At 36.5% G+C, this 20,680-nt stretch overlaps 1 protein-coding gene across 1 annotated transcript; it reads right to left on the reverse strand.

Moving 5' to 3' along the window:
• Positions 1 to 367: 367 nt before the first annotated feature.
• LOC148607461 (uncharacterized) lies at positions 368 to 12,864 on the reverse strand. Its single transcript, XM_088546162.1, has 3 exons — positions 12,586 to 12,864; positions 11,003 to 11,080; positions 368 to 855 (listed from the first exon to the last, which is right to left on the reverse strand). The coding sequence occupies exons 1-3, from the start codon at positions 12,812 to 12,814 to the stop codon at positions 383 to 385; spliced, it is 780 nt and encodes a 259-aa protein (XP_088402288.1). The 5' UTR covers positions 12,815 to 12,864; the 3' UTR covers positions 368 to 382.
• Between the last annotated feature and the right edge of the window lie 7,816 nt (positions 12,865 to 20,680).

A 20,680-nucleotide genomic window follows, 5' to 3' on the forward strand; every position in this document is an offset into this window, starting at 1 on the left:
ATTCATAGATTTTTATGTTATTGTATTCTGATAATAATCTTGAGTTTAGGGTTTCTAGATGATCTTCCGAATTGAATTCATACCAGTCATGGAAGGACTGGAGGCCCGCTGTGAGTATAGAAATTAAAAGGTTTATTGGTGCATTTTGCATATCCAGCTATGTAGCGTTGTTTGTATGGATTCTTGTGGAGTTAAAGAATCTAGTTAATAGGCAGTAAATCACTATCATCCTCTTTGGTTGAGAGGCCAAAAGAGGATAGCTTGGATTTTCATTATCTTTCTTTGGGAAAGTGTGGTAGCATTATAGGTCTTATCACTGCTATTATTTTTTACACGATAAGGAGTGTATTCATTGGAATAATACAGATAAGAATGGTTTATTTTATTTCGAACAAACTACACATTCGATCAATATGTCGTTGTGGTATGGTGGGCACGGAAGGGGGACACATTGTGTCTTCACCGGATAAAAAAGGTGCCCATCTTCGTTTCTCTCTCCTGAAACGAGATACTCAGGGTTAGCGTCGATACATATGTATGATGAAGGTTTATGGTCAACTTCTCCACTAGCCAATATACCCTGATACTCTTTTTTCCAACCAGAGTAGCAGGATCTTCTCCCTGGTATCATAATGCTTGATGTGGTGTTTCTGTTCCTACATACTGCGCATGGCATATCGTTATTACTAGAGTCGTGCGCAAATACATTACTTTCATATTCGGTGCCAAAAATAGGACTCCAAGAAGTTGTTAATGACGTATTTGACATATCTGGGTCACGTGGTAGACATAATGTATTAGATGGCCCTCCTACATATTTAGCATTATAATAGTATTTCTGGCCAGCAGCATAACCTTGAGAAAAAGAAAATTATATATAATTAGATAAAGTAAAGAAAATGTAACATCGGTAATGTGGTTGATAATGTGTAAATATGATTATTAAAGTTCAGTTCATTAATGATGTATCACCTTACTCACTACATTTAAAAGCAGTAATTTTTTTAGTATGACAGAGTACGCAATATGCTTATATAATAGATGCAATGGGTTTCGTCCCGCAATCATGTGCTTATCAAAACAAGAATCTCCCAGGAGCCTGAATCACTCAGGTGGTTGAATTTTGCCTTTCAAGGATGATAAATTCAGCAAGAATTTGTCCAACAATTTTGACTCAAGAAGACTTTGACTTATCATAAGGATCATGTCAGCAAAAGTTCCTATCTATCATAGTTTTCAAGATATTGGCTGAAAACTGTAAAAAAAACCGTCAATTTTCCCTTTCAAGTGTAATAACTCTTACAAAGATTCGTCTGATAACTTTTACCCCTGAAGACTTCAGATCATTTCAGCTATTGAAAGAAATTGGGCTAAACCTAACGGTTTTGGAGATATATGCGAAAAACTATTGTCTGACCCCCTATGTTCTATTTTTAGTAACGGCGGCCATATTTGTCGATGGATAAAAAATCCCCACTTAGTTTCTATGCAGGATACCCCTAGGAACATTCTAACCAAGTTTGGTTTCAATTGTTCAAGTAGTGTCATTTCAGCTATTGAAAGAAATTGGGCTAAACCTAACGGTTTTGGAGATATATGCGAAAAACTACTGTCTGGCCCCTATGTTCTATTTTTAGTAACCGCGGCCATGTTTTTCAATGAATCAAAAATCCCCACATTATTTTTTATGCAGGATAACCCAAGAAACATTCGTCTAAAGTTTGGTTCCAATTGGTCGAGTAGTGCACGTCAGAGGAGAAGAGTTTTGAAAAATTGTTAACGATGAAGACGACGGACGACGACGACGACGGACGCCAAATGATGGCAAAGCTCACATGGACTTCGGCCAGGTGAGCTAATAATGTATGTAGCCAAGTGTGTAAACGTGCATGAGATTGTTAGTTTTGTCATAGGGTTTATTGTTAACTTTAATTTTGTAACCAAAAACAAAAGGGCATTTTCAATTTTTTGTTTGCTTTTCGTCATTAAAAAGGTAAATGTAATACCTGTAGTTTACGCATAAACGTTTTGATTCACCAAACATTAACAGCTTGTCACGGTCAATTCAAATTGGCCAAAGTTTAATAGCCAATATTATTTCAGGAAATTGTCAACTTTACACACTTATAGATTATCTCGAACCCGATAAAATTGGACTAACACAACGTTTAGAACATAACAGTAGCGTGAATAGGCCGATTCTACCTCACATACAGAAAATCCTGCATAAAAACCCCAACCCCGACGACGAAATGCAAACGGGCGACATTCCTATTGAGCATAGGGTAAATACAAGCATGGCATATGCATTCAATGGTAGAAAAGTCACCCAAGAGGCTGTGGATGACATCTTAAAGAGAGGTGTGTCAGCTCCCAAGATTGATATCAATAAAAGGATGGCATCCAGTAGTGTAGACATGGATCGCTATTCTAATGTTTTCGCTGAAAACCAGGCTGACCTGGATCAGTCTTTCCCTAGTCATACCCAGCCCGTCTCGATTCTCAAGAGACCCACTTCCACTACCTCCTCCAAGACCGTCACCTTCGCGGATGAACCATCCGTCAAGATTTTTGAGAAAGATGAAATCATCAATCCCCACAAAGGCACAAGTGCAACCTGACACAGATGGATGAGCATACCCAGCTCTGCCAAAATTGCGGTGCGCAAGAAGTCAAGCCGCGATTTGAGCATGAACCAGGGGAACAGAAGACCACCTGCGGCGTCCCACTTAAGAGGAAGTAGGGGCAGTTCTGCAAGAGCAAGCCCGGGAAGGATGGTCTCTGCTGGAGGCATAGCAGACAACCACGCCAACAGGAGGAGGAGGTAATCCCAGTCGAGATGGTGGTAAAAGAGACCATGAAGACCCTCCGTCAAATAGGTAAGGATGAGGATCTAAGGGGGGTCAGTAGGAAGAATAAGGTGGCCTTGGAGGAGCTCATCGAGGAGAAAACCACCCGTAAATTTTCCCGCCAGGAAGTCTTCAGCAAGAAGCAGCTCAAAACGGTAGCAAAGAATCGTGGTCTCACCAAGTACTCCCAGCTAAAGAGAGACGATCTGCTCCAGCTGGTGGAAGAGAACATCAGAAGCGCCCCGTTGGATGATGAGATCAAGGTCACCGATAGGAGGGAAGCGCTGAATGGTGTATTTGGCACGGTCATCATCGAACTTTTGAAGCCGCATGACGTAGCCACGTTTCTCAAAGTAAGTCGATTGTTTGTTTGTTGGGGTTTAACGTCCGAGCAGCAAAATTTCAGCTATATTCAGACGATGAACATGAAATTGATGACAAAATGAACATGAAACGATGATGAAATGAAAAAGGGATGGGACACAAGGACAATGGGGTCGACAAATTTCGATTGGCACTGGAAATAGGGAGAGGTGGATAGGGTCGGGCAATTTAGCCTCCTGTGGCGGAGCCTCAAGGTAAGTCGAAGCACCATCTCCCCCACCATCTCAGATGCTCTCACCCGAAAGAAGGGTTTGAAGGTGCACTTAGTGCTCCTAGTGGAGAAAACGAGCCTCGTGACCGGAGAGAATATCCACATCACCACTCCCTTCAGATCACGAACGAGAATGATCGTGGAATCTGACAACCTCGAATTGGAGATAGCCTCCATGATGGGGAAGATCAGGGAAAGTATGGCTAGTTATATGGGCGAAGGGAGCTTCATACCAACCCCATCAGCACGCGAAAAAGAAGGCGATCATCAATGTGAAAAATGAGGACGATCGCTGCTTCCAGTGGGCGATTCTCTCAGCCCTGCATCACGAGGAGGTGGATCGGAAGATTACCAACCGGGTGAGTCAGTACGCGAAATGGAAGGACAAACTAAAATTCGAAGGTATCGACTTCCCGGTCTCCCTCAAACCGATCGATAAATTCGAGAGGCAGAACACCAGCATCAACGATAACGTCTCCTCTCAGGATATCGAAGAATACGGGCTCCACCCACGTAGATCTCCTCTTCCTAACCCGCGAAAGCAAGCAGCATTACTGCTGGATCAAGAGCTTATCACGCCTTTTGAGCTCACAAATCTCAGAGCATGGTCATGAGCTCTTCGTCTGCCGCAGATGCCTTTCCCACTTCTCCAGGCAGGACCCCCTCGATGAGCATATGGAATATTGCAATCAGAAGGATGTCATCAGGATCGAGATGCTGGAAGAAGGATCCGCCATAGCCTTCCACAATCACAAGAAGCAGATGAGAGTCCCTTTCACAATCTATGCGGATTTTGAGTGCTTCACGGAGAAGCACGACACTTGCCAGTCCGACCCAACCAAGTCCTACACGAAAGCCTACCATCAGGTTTCTGCAATCGCGTGAAGTATGCCCACGGTGATTACAAGGAATCAGTCGTCTACTGCGGGGAGGATGCGGCCAAGCAGTTCGTCCACTACATGGAGAAGGAAGTGCAGACGAACATCAAGATATGCAAGGAGAAGAAGCCGATGGTGATGAGCGACGAGGAAAAGCAGAGCATCGCAGCAAGCACGAACTGTCACATTTGCGGGGATGAATTGGGAGGGGATAAGGTCCGGGATCGCGACCATCTCATCGGGAAATATCGCAGCGCAGCGCACAACGGATGCAATCTAGACTTTCAGCTCCCGAAGCACGTGCCCATCATACTCCACAACTTGAGTGGGTACGATGCCTATCTCTTCGCGAAGGAATTTAACGGCAGGAAGATCAACTGCATCCCGAATACGGACGAGAAATATATCAGCTTCTCGAAGCAGATAAACGATGGTCTGGAGATGAGATTCCTCGACTCGTACAGTTTCATGCTCAGCTCGCTGGAAAACCTATCCAAGAATCTTACGCCCGAAAATTCAAGGCGTTTCGGGAATGCTTCGGCGATAGGTATGAGCTGATGATCAGGAAGGGGGTCTATCTCTACGATTACGTCGATGGACCGGCCAAGCTGGAGAAGACTCAGCTCCCACACAAAGAAGCCTTCTTCAGCACGCTCTCCGGAGAGCATATCAGCGATGAGGACTACGCGCACGTTCAGAGAGTCTGGGGGCCTTCCAGTGCAAGATCCTGCAGGATTATCACGATCTCTAGCTCGAATCCGACGTGGCCATTCTGGAGGATGTCTTCGAGGATTTCAGGGATATCTGCATGGCTAAGTATGGGCTCCATCCTGCCCACTTCTTCACGTCCCCCGCGCTAGCCTAAGACGCCGCCCTAAAAAAACCACCGGGGTCAGATTGGAGCTGCTCTCCGATCCGGATATGCTGATGATGTTCGAGAGGGCAACCAGAGGGGGCTTCGCCATAATCTCTCACCGCCACGGCAAGGCCAACAATCCCTACATGGTCGACTACGATAGCTCCCAGCCCACTAAATATCTCACACATCTTGATGTCAACAACCTCTACGGTTGGGCGATGACAAATTCCAGCATTTTGTAAACATTTTCCTCTGTATATTTGGAAGATGATTTGGAATTATTTCTTATAAAGTTTGAGGAATCTCTACCAAGAACTATATACTTGTATCTAGGTGTACCATCTTTTTTGGAAAAAACAACGATGTACAGTGTTTTTAAATCGGGATTTTAACTGAGTATGGGGAATAGAAGTATACAGTGTTGAAAAATCATAGGTTTTAATGCTATTATATTAGATAATAGTCTTGAACTGATTGTCTCCAAAAGATCTTTCGAATTTTTCAGGATCCACATTGAATTAATACCACTACGAGAGTAACAAGTGTTGTGGTAGGACTGCAGACCCTCTTTGACAGTTGTGAGTATAGAAGTTATAAGTTTTGAAAGAGGTTTGGTGGTACATTTTGCAGATCCAGCTATGAAACGTTGTTTGTATGGATTCTTGTGAAGTTTAGGAATCCAGTACATAGAAGGTATATCACAATCATCATTTAATCGTGTAATTTTCCTCTTATCTCGGTCATTGACAGAGGGGTCATCACATTTTAGTCTAAACTTGCAAATTGTCCTGAATAACTATCTGATATATATAAGACGTTTCTAAAGAAAGTTTGTTTGCTATCTGACCTCACTTGTACACTAGTTTATTCTTTTTTTTAATATTGCCGAAAGAATATATCTTTACCTCTCTTTGTAAGGATTGCTTTTTGCCCTCTTAATTTCTGGTAGTTCTTTGCTTTAAAAATGGCTAAATCTGAATATTGTTTCTCGTCAGTTTTCCTTTTAGCATCTCGGTCTTTCAGTCTTCCCTGTACATTGTCCTTAATTAAGCAAACCAATTTTATCTAAAACTGCTCTGTTAAACAGAAGAAATACAGGCGCATATCCTGTCGATAAATGATGTGTTGCGCGATACCATAATAATGCAGTTTGGCATGCCACTATGACGAATTATACTATCATTGTAGGACACATCGGTAGTCATCGATTTTTATTACAGAGGTTTCCTTCAGCACACGCGCGCGGTTTTTTTTTTCTTTTATGTCTTATTGAATTTTTTTTTTTTTTCAAATCTGATATCATAACAGTTGGCGGGTAAGGCAAATTGTGCACTATATAACTGACAGGCATGACAACTTTTAATCCTTGATTCTGTGTCAGAGTAAATACTTGACCACCAAACCTTTTCAAGGAATAACTGCTTTTTACTTTGTAACCGATTTCCTGATGCAGTTCGTGAGACAGAGGAAGGACGTGTTTTCCCTGATTAATGAGGTTAACTTTTTCACCCTTTGAAAATATAGTTCTGCACTTTAATATTGGTGTTTTTTGGATTGTCATTGTCCCTATTTAGACAATTTTTTTTCAATACTGTTTTCAATTGACATTCTAAATGCCTTTCAAAGTCATTATTCAGATATGCACTGAATGTAATACAATTAACATGATATTCTGTTTCACAGCTAGTATCTTCTATGTTACCTTTCATTAGTGCAAGTGACAGTATATCAAGTGCGTAAAAAGATTCCTCTTAGTAGTACTATATGGTTAGGTCAATTCTGAAAATGTGGTCTCATTTTATTGGAATAAAGCTATTTGAGGCAATCTACACAGAAATTTCAAGTCTTTTTTTTTATAAAAAGTACATATTTTTCTAAACCTTGGTGTGTGGAGGTTCAGGTAATTTATATGTTAATTACTGATTATTGTCATAAAATCCAATAGCCATGGTAACTAAAATATTACTTATTATTTAATACAAATAAGGAGTGCCTGAAACGGTCTGGGTACCTTTCTTCATTGACATTACACCTGTTTATTATTACATATATTTGTACATCTGTCTATGTATAAATGTTTAACTATATCTAACCAATATATCCACCAAATTTCAAATTTCAATTTTAAGTTTTACAAAATTAAACCGGGTCAATTTGGAGTGCAAAACAGTGCGCCTAAATGTAACTGTATACACCCTTAGTCGTTACTTCGCCGTGAACTTGCGAAGTTTAAGGTTAGAACCTAACTTACAATGTGTGTCGTCGCTTCGTTACCTGTATTAAAAAATCGTTCTAAAGGTTAGTGGTCGCTAAATAGGGAAGTCTTCATTCCTTATAAATACACATTCAAAAGACGGAAAGAAATCTTGATAAGTTTTTTTGTGTGTGTTACCTGAGTATATAGGGGCAACTCTTCCGCTTCGCTGTAACCGTGTACAATGATGTTTTGGGGCCAGCGTCAGCCTGCCCTGTGTTGTGAAGGTTTTTTCTTCGTTCATAGAAGATCAATGGATGGCCTTGGGCTGACATTTTCATCCAGATGAGGTTGTTGTCTCTGTGACATTTTCACCATGCAAACCTGCTCTCGTTATATCCTGGAGCCGCACGCTCTGTATGTTTATATTTTTTGGGCATGTTATACATGCCCAAGCCAACGACCTAAAGTCTCTTGGTTAGCTTTTGTGTTAAGATTGCTCAAATACCGGAAGGAGATGCACCCACGATGTTTTTGGTTTCGGCGTTTTGGTTGCAAAATGCAATTACTTCAGTACTGTGAATCACTGTTTTAGTGTTTTAAATGCCGTTTGCTGTTTGGTCGTCTAGTGCTAAATTAATCAGCTTCCATTCTTGTCAACTTGAGAAGTGATTTTGCGATTGGTGCAAAATTCGAAATATACTTAGCACAACAATCAACTAATACCGAGAAATATTTGACACTACTGGATTCGTCGGTATCTCGAAATTAGGTACTGCTTCAACTTTGTTTAAGTCTGGTTAGACAGCATCTTTTGATAACAAATATCCCATGAATTTGAATTGTGTTTTGTCAAACTCAAGTTTGCCTCCGTTCACTGTAAAGTTCTTTTCACGGATTCGAATGACAGGGCATGAAGTTTTTATTATGTTCCTCTTGGTTAGGTGCATTATTGATGATATCGTGGACAATATTTTTACAACCTGGTATGTCTTGTATTGTCTGCTCAATATCGCGTTGGCGCAACTCGGGCGCGAAAGTCATTCAAAACATTAGTCTAATATATCTGTATAAGCCGTTGTGACATATATCAATGCTATTTATTTTCTAATTCTATCTGATAAAACGATTGGTTTAGATCTTGTCGATCTTATATTGCATACCAATTCATTTGTTTCACTTTGTGTTCTTATATTTGAAATCGGAAAGCGTTTTGACTATACGGCTGTGTTTGCTCGTCTCTGCCGACGCAAAGACGAACGAAATCTTAAACCCACGGTGTCGGACCACTGACTTTCTCTGCTACCTCGTAATCCCCAAGTTGTTTTATTTCCATGTATGCTTATTTTCTCATTTTAAACTTGTACCATTGAGCACCATGTTAAATTTTAGTATATTAATTTTTTTATTCGCATTTTAAACCAGAAGTATTTGGGGTAACCTACACTTTTAAATCTGTCCTGAAATGAACCGATTTTTGCGTCTGTGTTGGAATGTGATGGACTATAGTGTTTACGCTATTTGAAATTTCGATGTGTAATAATCCTTTATAAAGTGCAGTTTTTCAACAAATGAACGGTCTTCCTTTTCAGTTAATTAACCAAAAACGTACATAACGCTTATTACCATTGACAGTCATGCTTAATGTTTATCTTGCCAAATATTCCTAAATGTGTTTGTCTCACTGTACGGAAATACATTGACTGCACATTAACGAACTCAAATGCATTTCTACCCGCCAGAAACAATGATAGGGAAATAATGGGAATCCGGATTCAAACGGTCATCAGAAAATCTAACCCAAGGTTAACGTCTAGACAGGGGAAATAGACACACACATCAAAGAACAATAAATTAATTACACGTACAAAGAAACAAAAGTATATGGACAACCAAGATACCACTGAAAACTGAAGCATTGTCTAGGTGCACTGGTAGGGAAACCTCCTGTTCTTTTCTGTAAAATACCCCGAGTTGCTCGTAGTTGGAAATACATTGACTGCACATTAACGAACTCAAATGCATTTCTACCCGCCAGAAACAATGATAGGGAAATAATGGGAATCCGGATTCAAACGGTCATCAGAAAATCTAACCCAAGGTTAACGTCTAGACAGGGGAAATAGACACACACATCAAAGAACAATAAATTAATTACACGTACAAAGAAACAAAAGTATATGGACAACCAAGATACCACTGAAAACTGAAGCATTGTCTAGGTGCACTGGTAGGGAAACCTCCTCTTCTTTTCTGTAAAATACCCCGAGTTGCTCGTAAAATTTCATGTCTGGGGCAGACGAAAGATAAAAGGACGGTGCAGATGGATATACTATTCATGATAACGACCATAGAACGACGGCATTGTCTTTTTCATTCAACATGAATATTTCTTTCTTCAGCAACTGCGAACACATTTTATGTTTATTTTGTTTTAAACATTTTTGCAAAGTATCCGATTTTCCGACATTTTCAACATATAATATATAAATGTAGTGATATTCTGCAATCGCTCCAGTCACGATCGGTATACACGTTGCACGTGACAATCCTTTCCAAACTTAGGAGCACTTCAGGGTTTGAATTGCTTTGGGGTCTTTCGAAGTTGTTTATTTTTCGGTGTTCTATCCTCAGCTCTCGTTTTTTTTCCATTTTCTAGGAGTGTGTTACAGCCAATTATATGTTCTACCAAGTATTCTTTTCTCTTATGTTAGATTTCGCGCTGCTGCCAACTTCTTCCATAACTGGATCAATGTATTGTTTACTCTCATCAACAATTTAGTCCCGGAACATTTCACATTTATCTGGTCTTTAGCCACAAGCTATGCAAATTTTTTGAAACCCTCACTTTAATTCCATCTATGTGTTAAGTTTTCCTAAACATATGTCTCTTGAACTGAATGTGTGTTTTTGATTCAAATAATTGTTCAGGGTCCTGACAGTTTGGTCATATTCAGTTCCTGCATCGATTAATGTTTTGAAATTGTCGCATGTCCAGCTAAATGTAGTAGCATAGCTCTCTTCTTGTCATCTGTAGACACTCCAGGTACCTTAAAATTACTTTTAAGCCAATATTCAATTATAAATAATTTAATTATTTAAAATTTAATCCTCATTTTATTTTTGTCGTTTAATCCTGGGCACCTTTTCACGAAGCACGTTAATTCTGTTGGTTTGTTAAGGTTTTTCGTGTACATAAGTCTAACGAGTACTACATGTATGTGAAATGATTCACTAGTCGCCAGGTTATATGTAATATCTGATTGGTGTAATGTAATATATGGTATTAGAATTTAGCGCATAGCTTGTAATATACTCTAATTTATATAATAAATGATACAGACTGAGACATAAAAGCTCGTACAACGTGCGAGTCAATCTCCGCCATCTCTCACACTATTTGTTGAACTGAAGTGCGCTATAGCTTATTCCAATCAATGTATTTGAAAACCTACATAGATGCATTTCAAAGGAGGATAATATTGATTTATACTTGCAACTTTAATACACAAAACAACGATAAGATTATCTTTTTTTGAAGAAAAAAGGAAGGGATTATGTTCTTGACTCGCTCTAGATAGTCTTACAAGATAAAATCTTGATGTTTATACACATACGCTACCTTACCATAGTATACAAGCTCTGTACTGCTATTCTGACAGACTGTTCTACCCCAGCGTGTGTAGGTAGAACCACGACCCGTAGCTAAAAAATAAAAAAAAAATAAAATAAAATAAACAAAAATAAAATAAACAAAACCTTATAGATATTAAGAATCATTCTTTATAAAATTCAGATACTGCGATTAATAGAGTTGCTTAATGGTAAACAGAACAAACGATTTTTTCCCGTTCAACACACACCATGTTTTTACGAAACTATAGTCCTTTCTGCATATAGATATATCCATACATTTATATACAACAGAAAGCCACCTAGTCAAGAAAGATAACTCTTGAAAACTAATTTCTTGTACAATCTAAAAAAAATTCTCAAAAGTGCAACAACCGATTGACAATCTAAAACTGGGACTGATTAAGTCGTTAACTGTTTTTGATCAAGAGAGTAAAGTGGATTTGTTATGGTTATGACATGCATGAATCACTTTCTGTTTGATATTTATGAAGACTGGGTCTCAAAGTAAAAGTGTCTTTGACTTTTGGAAATAATTTAAGATACAGGTAATTGGTTTACTACCTCTGCATTTAAACAAGATAAGTTATGAAATTGTATTGTTACAGTTTCAAAAATTACTGATCACTATATTTTGAAAACGACATAATATTGGAGTGCACAAGCAAATAATGTGAACGGAGAAAAAAGGATAGTATTTCAATACCCGTTTCAAATAATTTTGAATTCCACTACATGTACGTACATTGTACATAAATTCAATATCAACGAGAAGCTAATAGAAACTGCTGGTAGTGCTGCGCTGCGGATGACACAGTTCCATTTTTCAATGGATATAGAATTAATACGGCTTTACCGACCATTGACTTTGAAATATATACTACATATAATCATAATGAAAATTGTAAAAGGTTTTTGCTATTGTACAATTTGTGGAGGGGGAGACAAGGATCAAACCCTTTCAGAGGTTATGGAAGTAGATTCATGCATTGTGGGAATTGAAAATCAATTGATCTGCAAAGATTTCCCTTTTTAAACAAAAATGGACTTCTTTAGATATTCTTTAGATTTGTAAACAACAGACTGACAACATTTAACATCGATTATGTAGGACAATTTTCTTATCCCAAGCGCATTAAAAAAATAGTCTGTAGAATTTCTTCAAAACATGTAAAACAAATACTATTCTGATATTCTTCCCTATACTACTTTAATTTTATCAGAAAACTGTTTTCATTTGATTTTTATGCATATCACTGCAACACCCCAGGACTCAGAAATATTAATAACATAAAACTTTTTTTTAAAATCTCAGCACAACACGCCGAAAATGCACACCATGACCCCTTCACCGTCCAAACATAATACCTATTGCATTTAAGAAGGATATAATATGATCAAATTTAAAGTTGTCACATTTACAAAAAAATTAAGATGTAATTTACTTAAAAATAATTAAAAAAAAGATAGTGCTCAGGCAAAAAATGTGTTTGTGCTACATCATTTCGATTGAACAACTATCATTTATTTCCTTGATTAAAAGAAAGTGCTGAAAACAGTAATAAATGTGTACTTACTGGTATCAATCTTCAGCTGTTGATTTTCTTGTTCCAAACGTAGAATTTTGTCTGCTTGTTGCTGATCTTTTTGGATGAGGGACTGGATTTGCTGGGCCTGTTGTTGAAATTGGTTCTCCAAGCTAGCTAAACGTGAGTTTAGTACATCTGGATCGCCAAGGAGGATCCGTTTATCCCGATCACCTTGAGTAACCCCAGCGAAAACAAAAAGGAACAAAACAATAAACATTGTAGGATATGTTTGACCTTTGTATTAAGTACAATAGTCTAATTTGCGCTTCTTATCTATTGTTTGCGTTATACTGACCTTGTTAGTCTGCTATGGATTTTCGTTGTTCGCCGATTTTAAAATTATAACACATAATTTCATATAAAAAACGAAAGAGCCGTGTATGAAGTAAATTCCATTTTGTATTGTTCTAAATACTATTAACCATAAATGAATAAATGTTTCTCTTTTATTTCCTATACGAAATTTCCCTTAGACTGTTCCTTTTAAATATTTTCTAGATGTCATCAGCTCTGTTGCTAGTTATGGCCTTTGATTCACATGAACACTCTTTGACGAAGCTATATAATGTTTATTCACTTAAGTTTTGAGACATGAATATAACTTCTTAACCGGTGATAAAAAGAATATTATCTCTTGTATGTTCTAATTAAGTCGAAGTTTTTCCACTTATTGTTTTTGCTCTGTTTCTTCTTCTTCTTCTTCTTCTTCTTCTTCTTCTTCTTCATTCGATTCATACCAAACTTGGCTCAAAAATCAAGCATGCTCAGGGGATGTGCAAGCCCCTTCCGGAATTTCAAATGGCTGCCGATTTAAAAATGGCCGCCAAAACAAAACCCGAAAAAAGGAAAAAATATATACAAAATTAGTGGAACTAATTAGATGTATGAAAATAACTCAAAATGCTGTTTCTGACTTGTCAACATCATATGCATAAAAACAAATTTTCTAGAATGCCGCTATTTTTTTCAAAATGGCCGCCAAAATCGGCAAAATTTCAACATTGTTCGATTTCAATGAAAATTGATATCTAGGGTAAACATTACATTTTAAATTCAATGGCGGCTTCAGATTTTATCTTAAAGCCGCCATTTTCCGGTTTTGGCGACTTTTGTGTTTTGCTTGCAAACGCAGTATTACTTGTTATTATGTAGTAATAACTTATACTGTATTAATAGAAATACGCTTATAGTCATTTATTTGATATTGTCAGTTTTCCAAATTTTTAGTTTTGCTCATAAACTTATGTTTCGTTGAACATGTTATTTAAGTTATTTCACGCACTTCGTTTTATGTGTCAATTTTCCGCGTCTAGGCTTCATTCCTGAATTAATTTGGCGACTTATTGTTTTTGCTTTTTTTCTTCTTCTGAACGTAAAAATGTCCGGACGATTACTTAGAGACCGTTTATTGGATTCGTACCAAATTTGGCTCCAAACTGAAGCATGTTCAGGGGACGTGCAAAAAAGTATTGGAATTTGAAAACGTCTGGAGATTTCAAAATGGCCGCCAAAACAAACCTCGGAAAAATGAAAAAAAAATTATATAAAATTAGTGGAACTCATTAATTACACGAAAATAAACTCAGAACACTGATCTTAACTTGCTGACATCATAGGCATACAAAATCTAGAAGACGGCTATTTTTTTCAAAATGGCCGCCAAAATCGGCAAAATTTTAATATTGTTCGATTTCAATTAAAATTGATATCCAGGGTGAACATGACATTTTAAATTAAATGGCGGCTTCAGATTTTGTCAGAAAGCAGTCATTTTTTTTTAAATGGCCGCCAATGTTAACTTTGTTGGATTTTAATGAAAATTGAAAAGAAAGGAAAGAGAAAAAAAACCGCCAACCATCTTAGGATTTTTGCAGGAATCCTTAGTTTTACTAATGGAATGAAGGACAAGTATACAAAATGATGCCTTTTTTATATTTGTTGAGTGTGGTGAGTTCGTTTTTCAAAGAAAAAAAAAACGGTATTCCAGTGGTAGCAAATTGTGCTCCTCTACCTGCTGACCTATTGATTCAGTCATATAAGGCTGACTTTATAGCTGATCAGATCCAAAAAGTAGTAACACCATCGAACTAGATCCTTTGATCTTAGTTTCCACTATATAGATGACGTATTAACGCTAAAGAACCCTAGTTTCGGGGATTTGATACATCGCATTTATTCCCAAAGAACTTGAGATAAAGGATTCTACAGACTGTGAAGTCAGCCTCATACCTTGAACTACAATCAGAGGTTGACGGTAAAGGAAAACTATTGACCAAACTAGATATGGCAAACGCAACGAGGTTTCATTCCGTATTGTAAACTTTCCTTTCATTTGTGGCAACATACCTTTAGCATATTTATATGGAGTTTTCATATCACCGCAACTTCGCACACTCTTTGTATCGTTTGACTTCTTACAATTAGGCTTCTGAAATAGGGTTATGTTGCTACAAGATTGAAGACATCACTACAGAAGAATTATGGTCGTCATCAAGAACTCGTGGATCGTCAAAGTGTACCCATCTGCACCATGAAAACGGATTTGTTCAACGTGTCATAGTTCCTTCCTTTTTCGTCTACCCTGGACTTGACTTTTTATGAACAAACCGGTGGGTGTTTCTAGAAAAGCAGGAGACACTTACCCTACCGGTGCACTTGGTCCATGCTCCCAGTTTTAGTTGGAGTCCGAGTTGTTCATTTGCTTTTGTTGCTTTGTATGTATTGTTTTGGTTTATTTTTGTTATTTGTTGTGTGTGTCTGTTTTCCATGTCTGGTCTTTGTCCCTGGATTACATTTTTATTTATTTCCGATAGAATTTTGGTTCACACAAAATGTACTGGTGACGAGATTAATATACAGTGTATTTATTACGAGAAATACATCTCCAAAACATTAAAGAAATAGGTTAACAATATTTTTGTTTAATAAACATTAAAAAAGTTGTTTTTTTTTTCTAGATTATAGTTGAGACTGTTAATAATATGATATTTTAGATTGGTTGTCCAACGATGACTTTTGTCATCCACTCGAATGCGTTAATCAAGGGGAGGTTACCCGTCGTCAGTTTTGGTATAACTTTCTTTAAAGCACTGTAAGACGTGATGGACTTTTTCCAGACAAATTTACATCAAAAGTTTCATGTGCATGATAGAACCGTAATGTAAATGCGAAATAATATTTTTTTTAGTAGCAGCCGGGGTTAATTTGTTTTACCGTCTATGGCTGAATTAAAAAAAATGCTGAAATATGGAATTGATTTTTTTTAGTTTTACGACTGGCAAATGAAATGTGTTTTGATAAAGTCACCATCATTTTTAACGAGAGCTGAAATCAACTCCTTTTGAAATAACCTGCATACACATATTTCAACACATGATACGTGTATGAATATGAAGTTCTTGACTATATATTTCATATTTCAAAATCGACAAAGAAAAGCATTAGTGTAACCTCTTTTGCTAACTCATTATATAAACAACATATCGCTAAAAGGGTGATAGAGCAGTTTGACACCTCGAGAAAAATTGTTACCACAAGGCGTAGCCGAGGTTGACAATGTATTTTCAAGGGGGTAGCAAACCCTAAGCTAAGCTTTGGGTTATTTACTTTTTTTTATACTGAAAATTCCATTGTCATTTTTCTTTAAAATAAATCCTAACGATCAGTTTTTCATGTTTGTTTTTCCTCTCTATTTTCTTTCAAGTTTCCATTTAGTTAAAGCTGTAACTTTTTGGACCTTGATTCAATATACCAGTAAAGGACTTCCTTCTGATCACAAACAGAAGCCATCAATAAGATTTTTTTAAAAGTTTTCTTGTATTTAATTACAAAAGACTGTTACTGCAGGTCTTCATAATGCAAAATTGATAAAAAAATACTTTCTTTCTCAATCACTTTTTATTCAAAACAGTTAGAAAATGGCTTTATAACTACAAAAATATACGCCGGCTGAATTTCATTTATTGATGGATGTAATATATTATCGATAGGAACGTTGCGTTTATTGATTCCTAAAGATTGAACTGGTACCAAATATTTACCGGAACCGTTGAGCTTTTCACAAGAGGGTAAAAGACAAAATATTTTTCACATTCTGAGACATTGTTTGAGCAGAATATTACCCTCATATTGAACCAATCAATATTCAACAAATTGACATGAAGTATGATGTAACTTTTGATATGTATTTGTACTTCTAAAGCCTTGAAACGGGGAAACTTTTGCATAATTCATAGTATAATTGTATAAAATCTAGCTTTTTCTAAATCATGTGTCATTGTCACACTCTAAGTAAACTTTATAGTTATCAAAGATAAACAATCTTTACTTAGCAAGGAACCCAATACCAAATACTTTGTTACTGGATAACATTCTTTTGATTTCCGCTAGAATCTTGGTTCTCTTGATTGCTATTTGTCCTTAAAAATCTTTGAAAATGCCAGTTCGGAAAAAGGCATAATCTGTTCTAGACTCTCTCTAGGTTTATTGATAAAATCTTGTATTCCAGTTCCGTACTGCTACTCGACGGACAGACTGGGTTCCCACAACGTGTAAAGGTAGAACAACGACCCGAAGCTGAAAATGAAAACAAAATTTGTTTTTACAAGGCCGCTCATTTTGATAAAAAAAATGCATCTTACCTCGAATATTCGCAGTAGAATATTGTACTTTAGATGCGAGTCTAGAGAGGTGAGAGAGGCAGAAATTTGGGAGGTAAAATTTGTGAAAAATCAACATTTCATGCAAACATTTTCCCCCATTTTAAAGAGTGGAGTAGTACGCCAGGTCCACCCCTATTTCATTGTTTGTACTTTTTAGTGCAACAATTTAAGGTATTAAATAAGTTTCTTTGAATTTTAGACTTTAAGCTTTGATTTACTACATTTGAATTTAACCAAATAAGTAAGCAAATACTCTTGTAACAATTCACAATCGAGAACTAAACATTTTTTTATCATGTATGAGCATTTTATGCACTCGACATTTATGGTTCAGTATATATCTTTATTTTGAAAACAGCAAAATATCGAAGTTGTCCAAACAAAGTTTGTGTGATGCCGCGTGCCATGTTCACTTATGAAAAAGGAATGAGAAATTAAAGTACACGCATACAGTGTCAAAAAATTTTGAATGCTTCTTAGCAAATCAAAGGCGAGTTTAAAACACCAGAATCGGCCGAAAGAATCCATTTTTTTATCACCTTTCGAAACCCAAATGGAAACGAGAAGAATCAAGATTATTACCATTGCATTATATGTTTACATGTTACCTTTGAGGTACAATTGTCTACTGTACACTCTTACCTTTCGACTGCTTCATATCAACCTTTTTTGGCCTGATTTGGAAATTGTGAATTTATAATATATGATTGTATAAGAAAAACAAGAAAATTGTTCAAAAAGTAATGTTTATTATCTAACAGAATGAAAATAAAAAAGAACTACGAATATTTCCATAGGACACATATGCCATTATAATCATAATAATGATAAATCTTGTGCCAACCAAAATATCCAGTACAAGATTTCAAAGAAGACTCTATTGAATGTCTTTGTTCCTTTGTAATGACTTTTTTCCAAATGATTTCTTGGCTACTGCCCTGTATTGAAGCATTTGACTTTTGACTAATGAAACTCAACAAACCAATGCCAAACAAGTTCTTTGAATGCTTTAATCAAGACAGAAAGACATTGTTTATAATGACATTTCTATCGGTTATTTCTAAAGGGTGGCACCTCGAGGACAACAAACTTACCATTCTCATCATAACCATTCAATAAGTATACAAAGTTGTCGCTGCAACCATTAAATCAATCCGTTTACAGCCTCACGGAAGAGAAAACAAAAATGTTAATGATGGGAAATAGTACGTCATAAGTGTCAAGGTTGAATGATCATATTGTCTGATAAGATAATGATTTTGAATTTTGTAAAAGTAGCACTCTAAAGTACTTTTTTTTAATACATTAAAACAGCTACTTTGTAGTTGTTGAGTAAATTGTTTTTGTGCAAGCTGTCAATTGCGTATACATTGTATGAAAACTCCGTATGCAAGATAAACAAAAAATATATGTAACCACCTTAGGTACAATGTACCGGTACCTTAGTGTTTTTTTCAATCAAATACTCTCTCTATTTCCATGCTTTTGTTCAATGTCATAGCTTTACATTACATGTTTGTACCGAGTAATGTCGACTTTAATGGAGATTGGCTTTATATTTTGATGGCAATAAGCATTATTGTCAACGCAGGACAATGCATTGATGAATTTTCACTATCTTTGTGATAAAACAAATAAGAAAAGTATTAGCTCTTGTTAATTTTATGTATGGTTTTATAGACAGAACATAACTCTTATTTTGTTCTTTCTCGAGTGGGTGACTAAATTTGCACCATTGTATTTTGATACAGATTTTTATGTAAACAACTGAAGGATTTCCAATAAAAAAATTTAGGATTAAGAAAAGGATGAATCACTGATCATAAGCCTCTGTCTGGTTTTAAGGCAGAGCTGTACTTTGTAGTCTGTTTTTTTTTCTGTAGATGGACTATTAGGATCAATTTACAATGAGTGATATTGTCGGTAATCCTTCTCTTGATAAGAAACTATTACATATTTTTTTGTCGGGGGGGGGGGGTAAGGGTAAAATATGTGATTTGAGAATAAGAAATGATTTTTTTTCAAGGTTGCTTCTATTATATATTCGTTTAGACGCATATGTATGACAATGGCTCATGTCCCGCGTTTCCACTACCCAATATACCCCGATACTCATTTTTCCATCCTTTGCAACAATAGCGTCTGTCAGGTATCATAATAGATGAGGACGTGTTTCTGTTTCTGCAGACCGCGCATGGCATATCGTTGTCTTGGGAGTCGTGGGCAAATACATTGGTTTCATATTCAGTTCCATAAAGTGGGCTCAAGTTGTTTGAATTTGTCGTGTTTGACAAATCAGGATTATTTGGTAAACACAATGAATCGGTAGGTCCACCAGATATCATTGAACCATAGTTATAATGCTAACTTGCTGCATATCCTAAAAGTCAAAATCAGTCCATTACTTACTAACTTACTTCAATATCAGACTGGACCAGCAAGATTTACCCCTTCACCAAAGGGATTTTTGTAAACCCATCTGATCAATCATTGATTTTTCAAAATTTAAGTGCAGCGCTAGTTCAGGCCGCTTCAAGTAGTATAGACTGTTAGGTCTGAGTTTTTTTATTAAGAAAATATTTGTATATCGAGTACAAATGTACTCCAATAAAAGGGAAGTTCCTTTTTTAAGCTTTAAAATATGTGTATAGTCAATACCATAAATTCATGGAAGTTATGGTATGGTACTCGTATACACATGGACTAGGTCTTATATTCAATTATTTTACACAGAGCTTTAGAGAGGTATAAAATGTTAATATCAAGACCGACCTGTGTGTAAATAAGTACAACACCATACCAAACATGAATAAATATTTGCCTAATATGACAAAAAGACTATTTCTGGATCTGAATTGCCCAGGGGTAGATATTTCGGGTTATATATGTATCACATGACGCTTGTAGGACGTCACACTAAATTTGTGGTCTTTAATAAATCCATAATTTTTGTTTACAAATTTGGATTTGGAAAAGACCAGGGAAGAGAAAAACCTCCAATCATCCGACGATTTTTTTCAAGACTCCTTAGTTTTGATAAATCTGCTTCTTGCCAAAATATAACTATAGCGTTAAACTTTAAAGTGAGATTGAATGAATGATCTGCTTTTAAGACCATGTAAATGAACTGAATGTATGAAAGTATTTGACTATTAATTTTTATGCTGACGACATACATGTAGAGTATAAAATAATTGCCATGGATGAATAATTAACTTTGAAAGACGCCGATGGTTTCTGTTAAGAAAATGTTATGACATTAATTTAAAGGATTTAAAAAAATATTTTATGCTTTGTCCACATCAATCGATAATAGCTTATAAGACAATATCTCAAGGATGCTGGCTACAAATTTAACATTAATCCACTGAGCGGATAACCTAGATGGCCGAGTGGTCTAGGGCACTGGACGTTGTGTCATA

Source organism: Perna viridis, chromosome 9 (genome assembly GCF_037379345.1).
Source record: "Perna viridis isolate PV_CMFRI_1.1 ecotype Kerala chromosome 9, ASM3737934v1, whole genome shotgun sequence".
Lineage (NCBI taxonomy): Eukaryota > Metazoa > Mollusca > Bivalvia > Mytilida > Mytilidae > Perna > Perna viridis.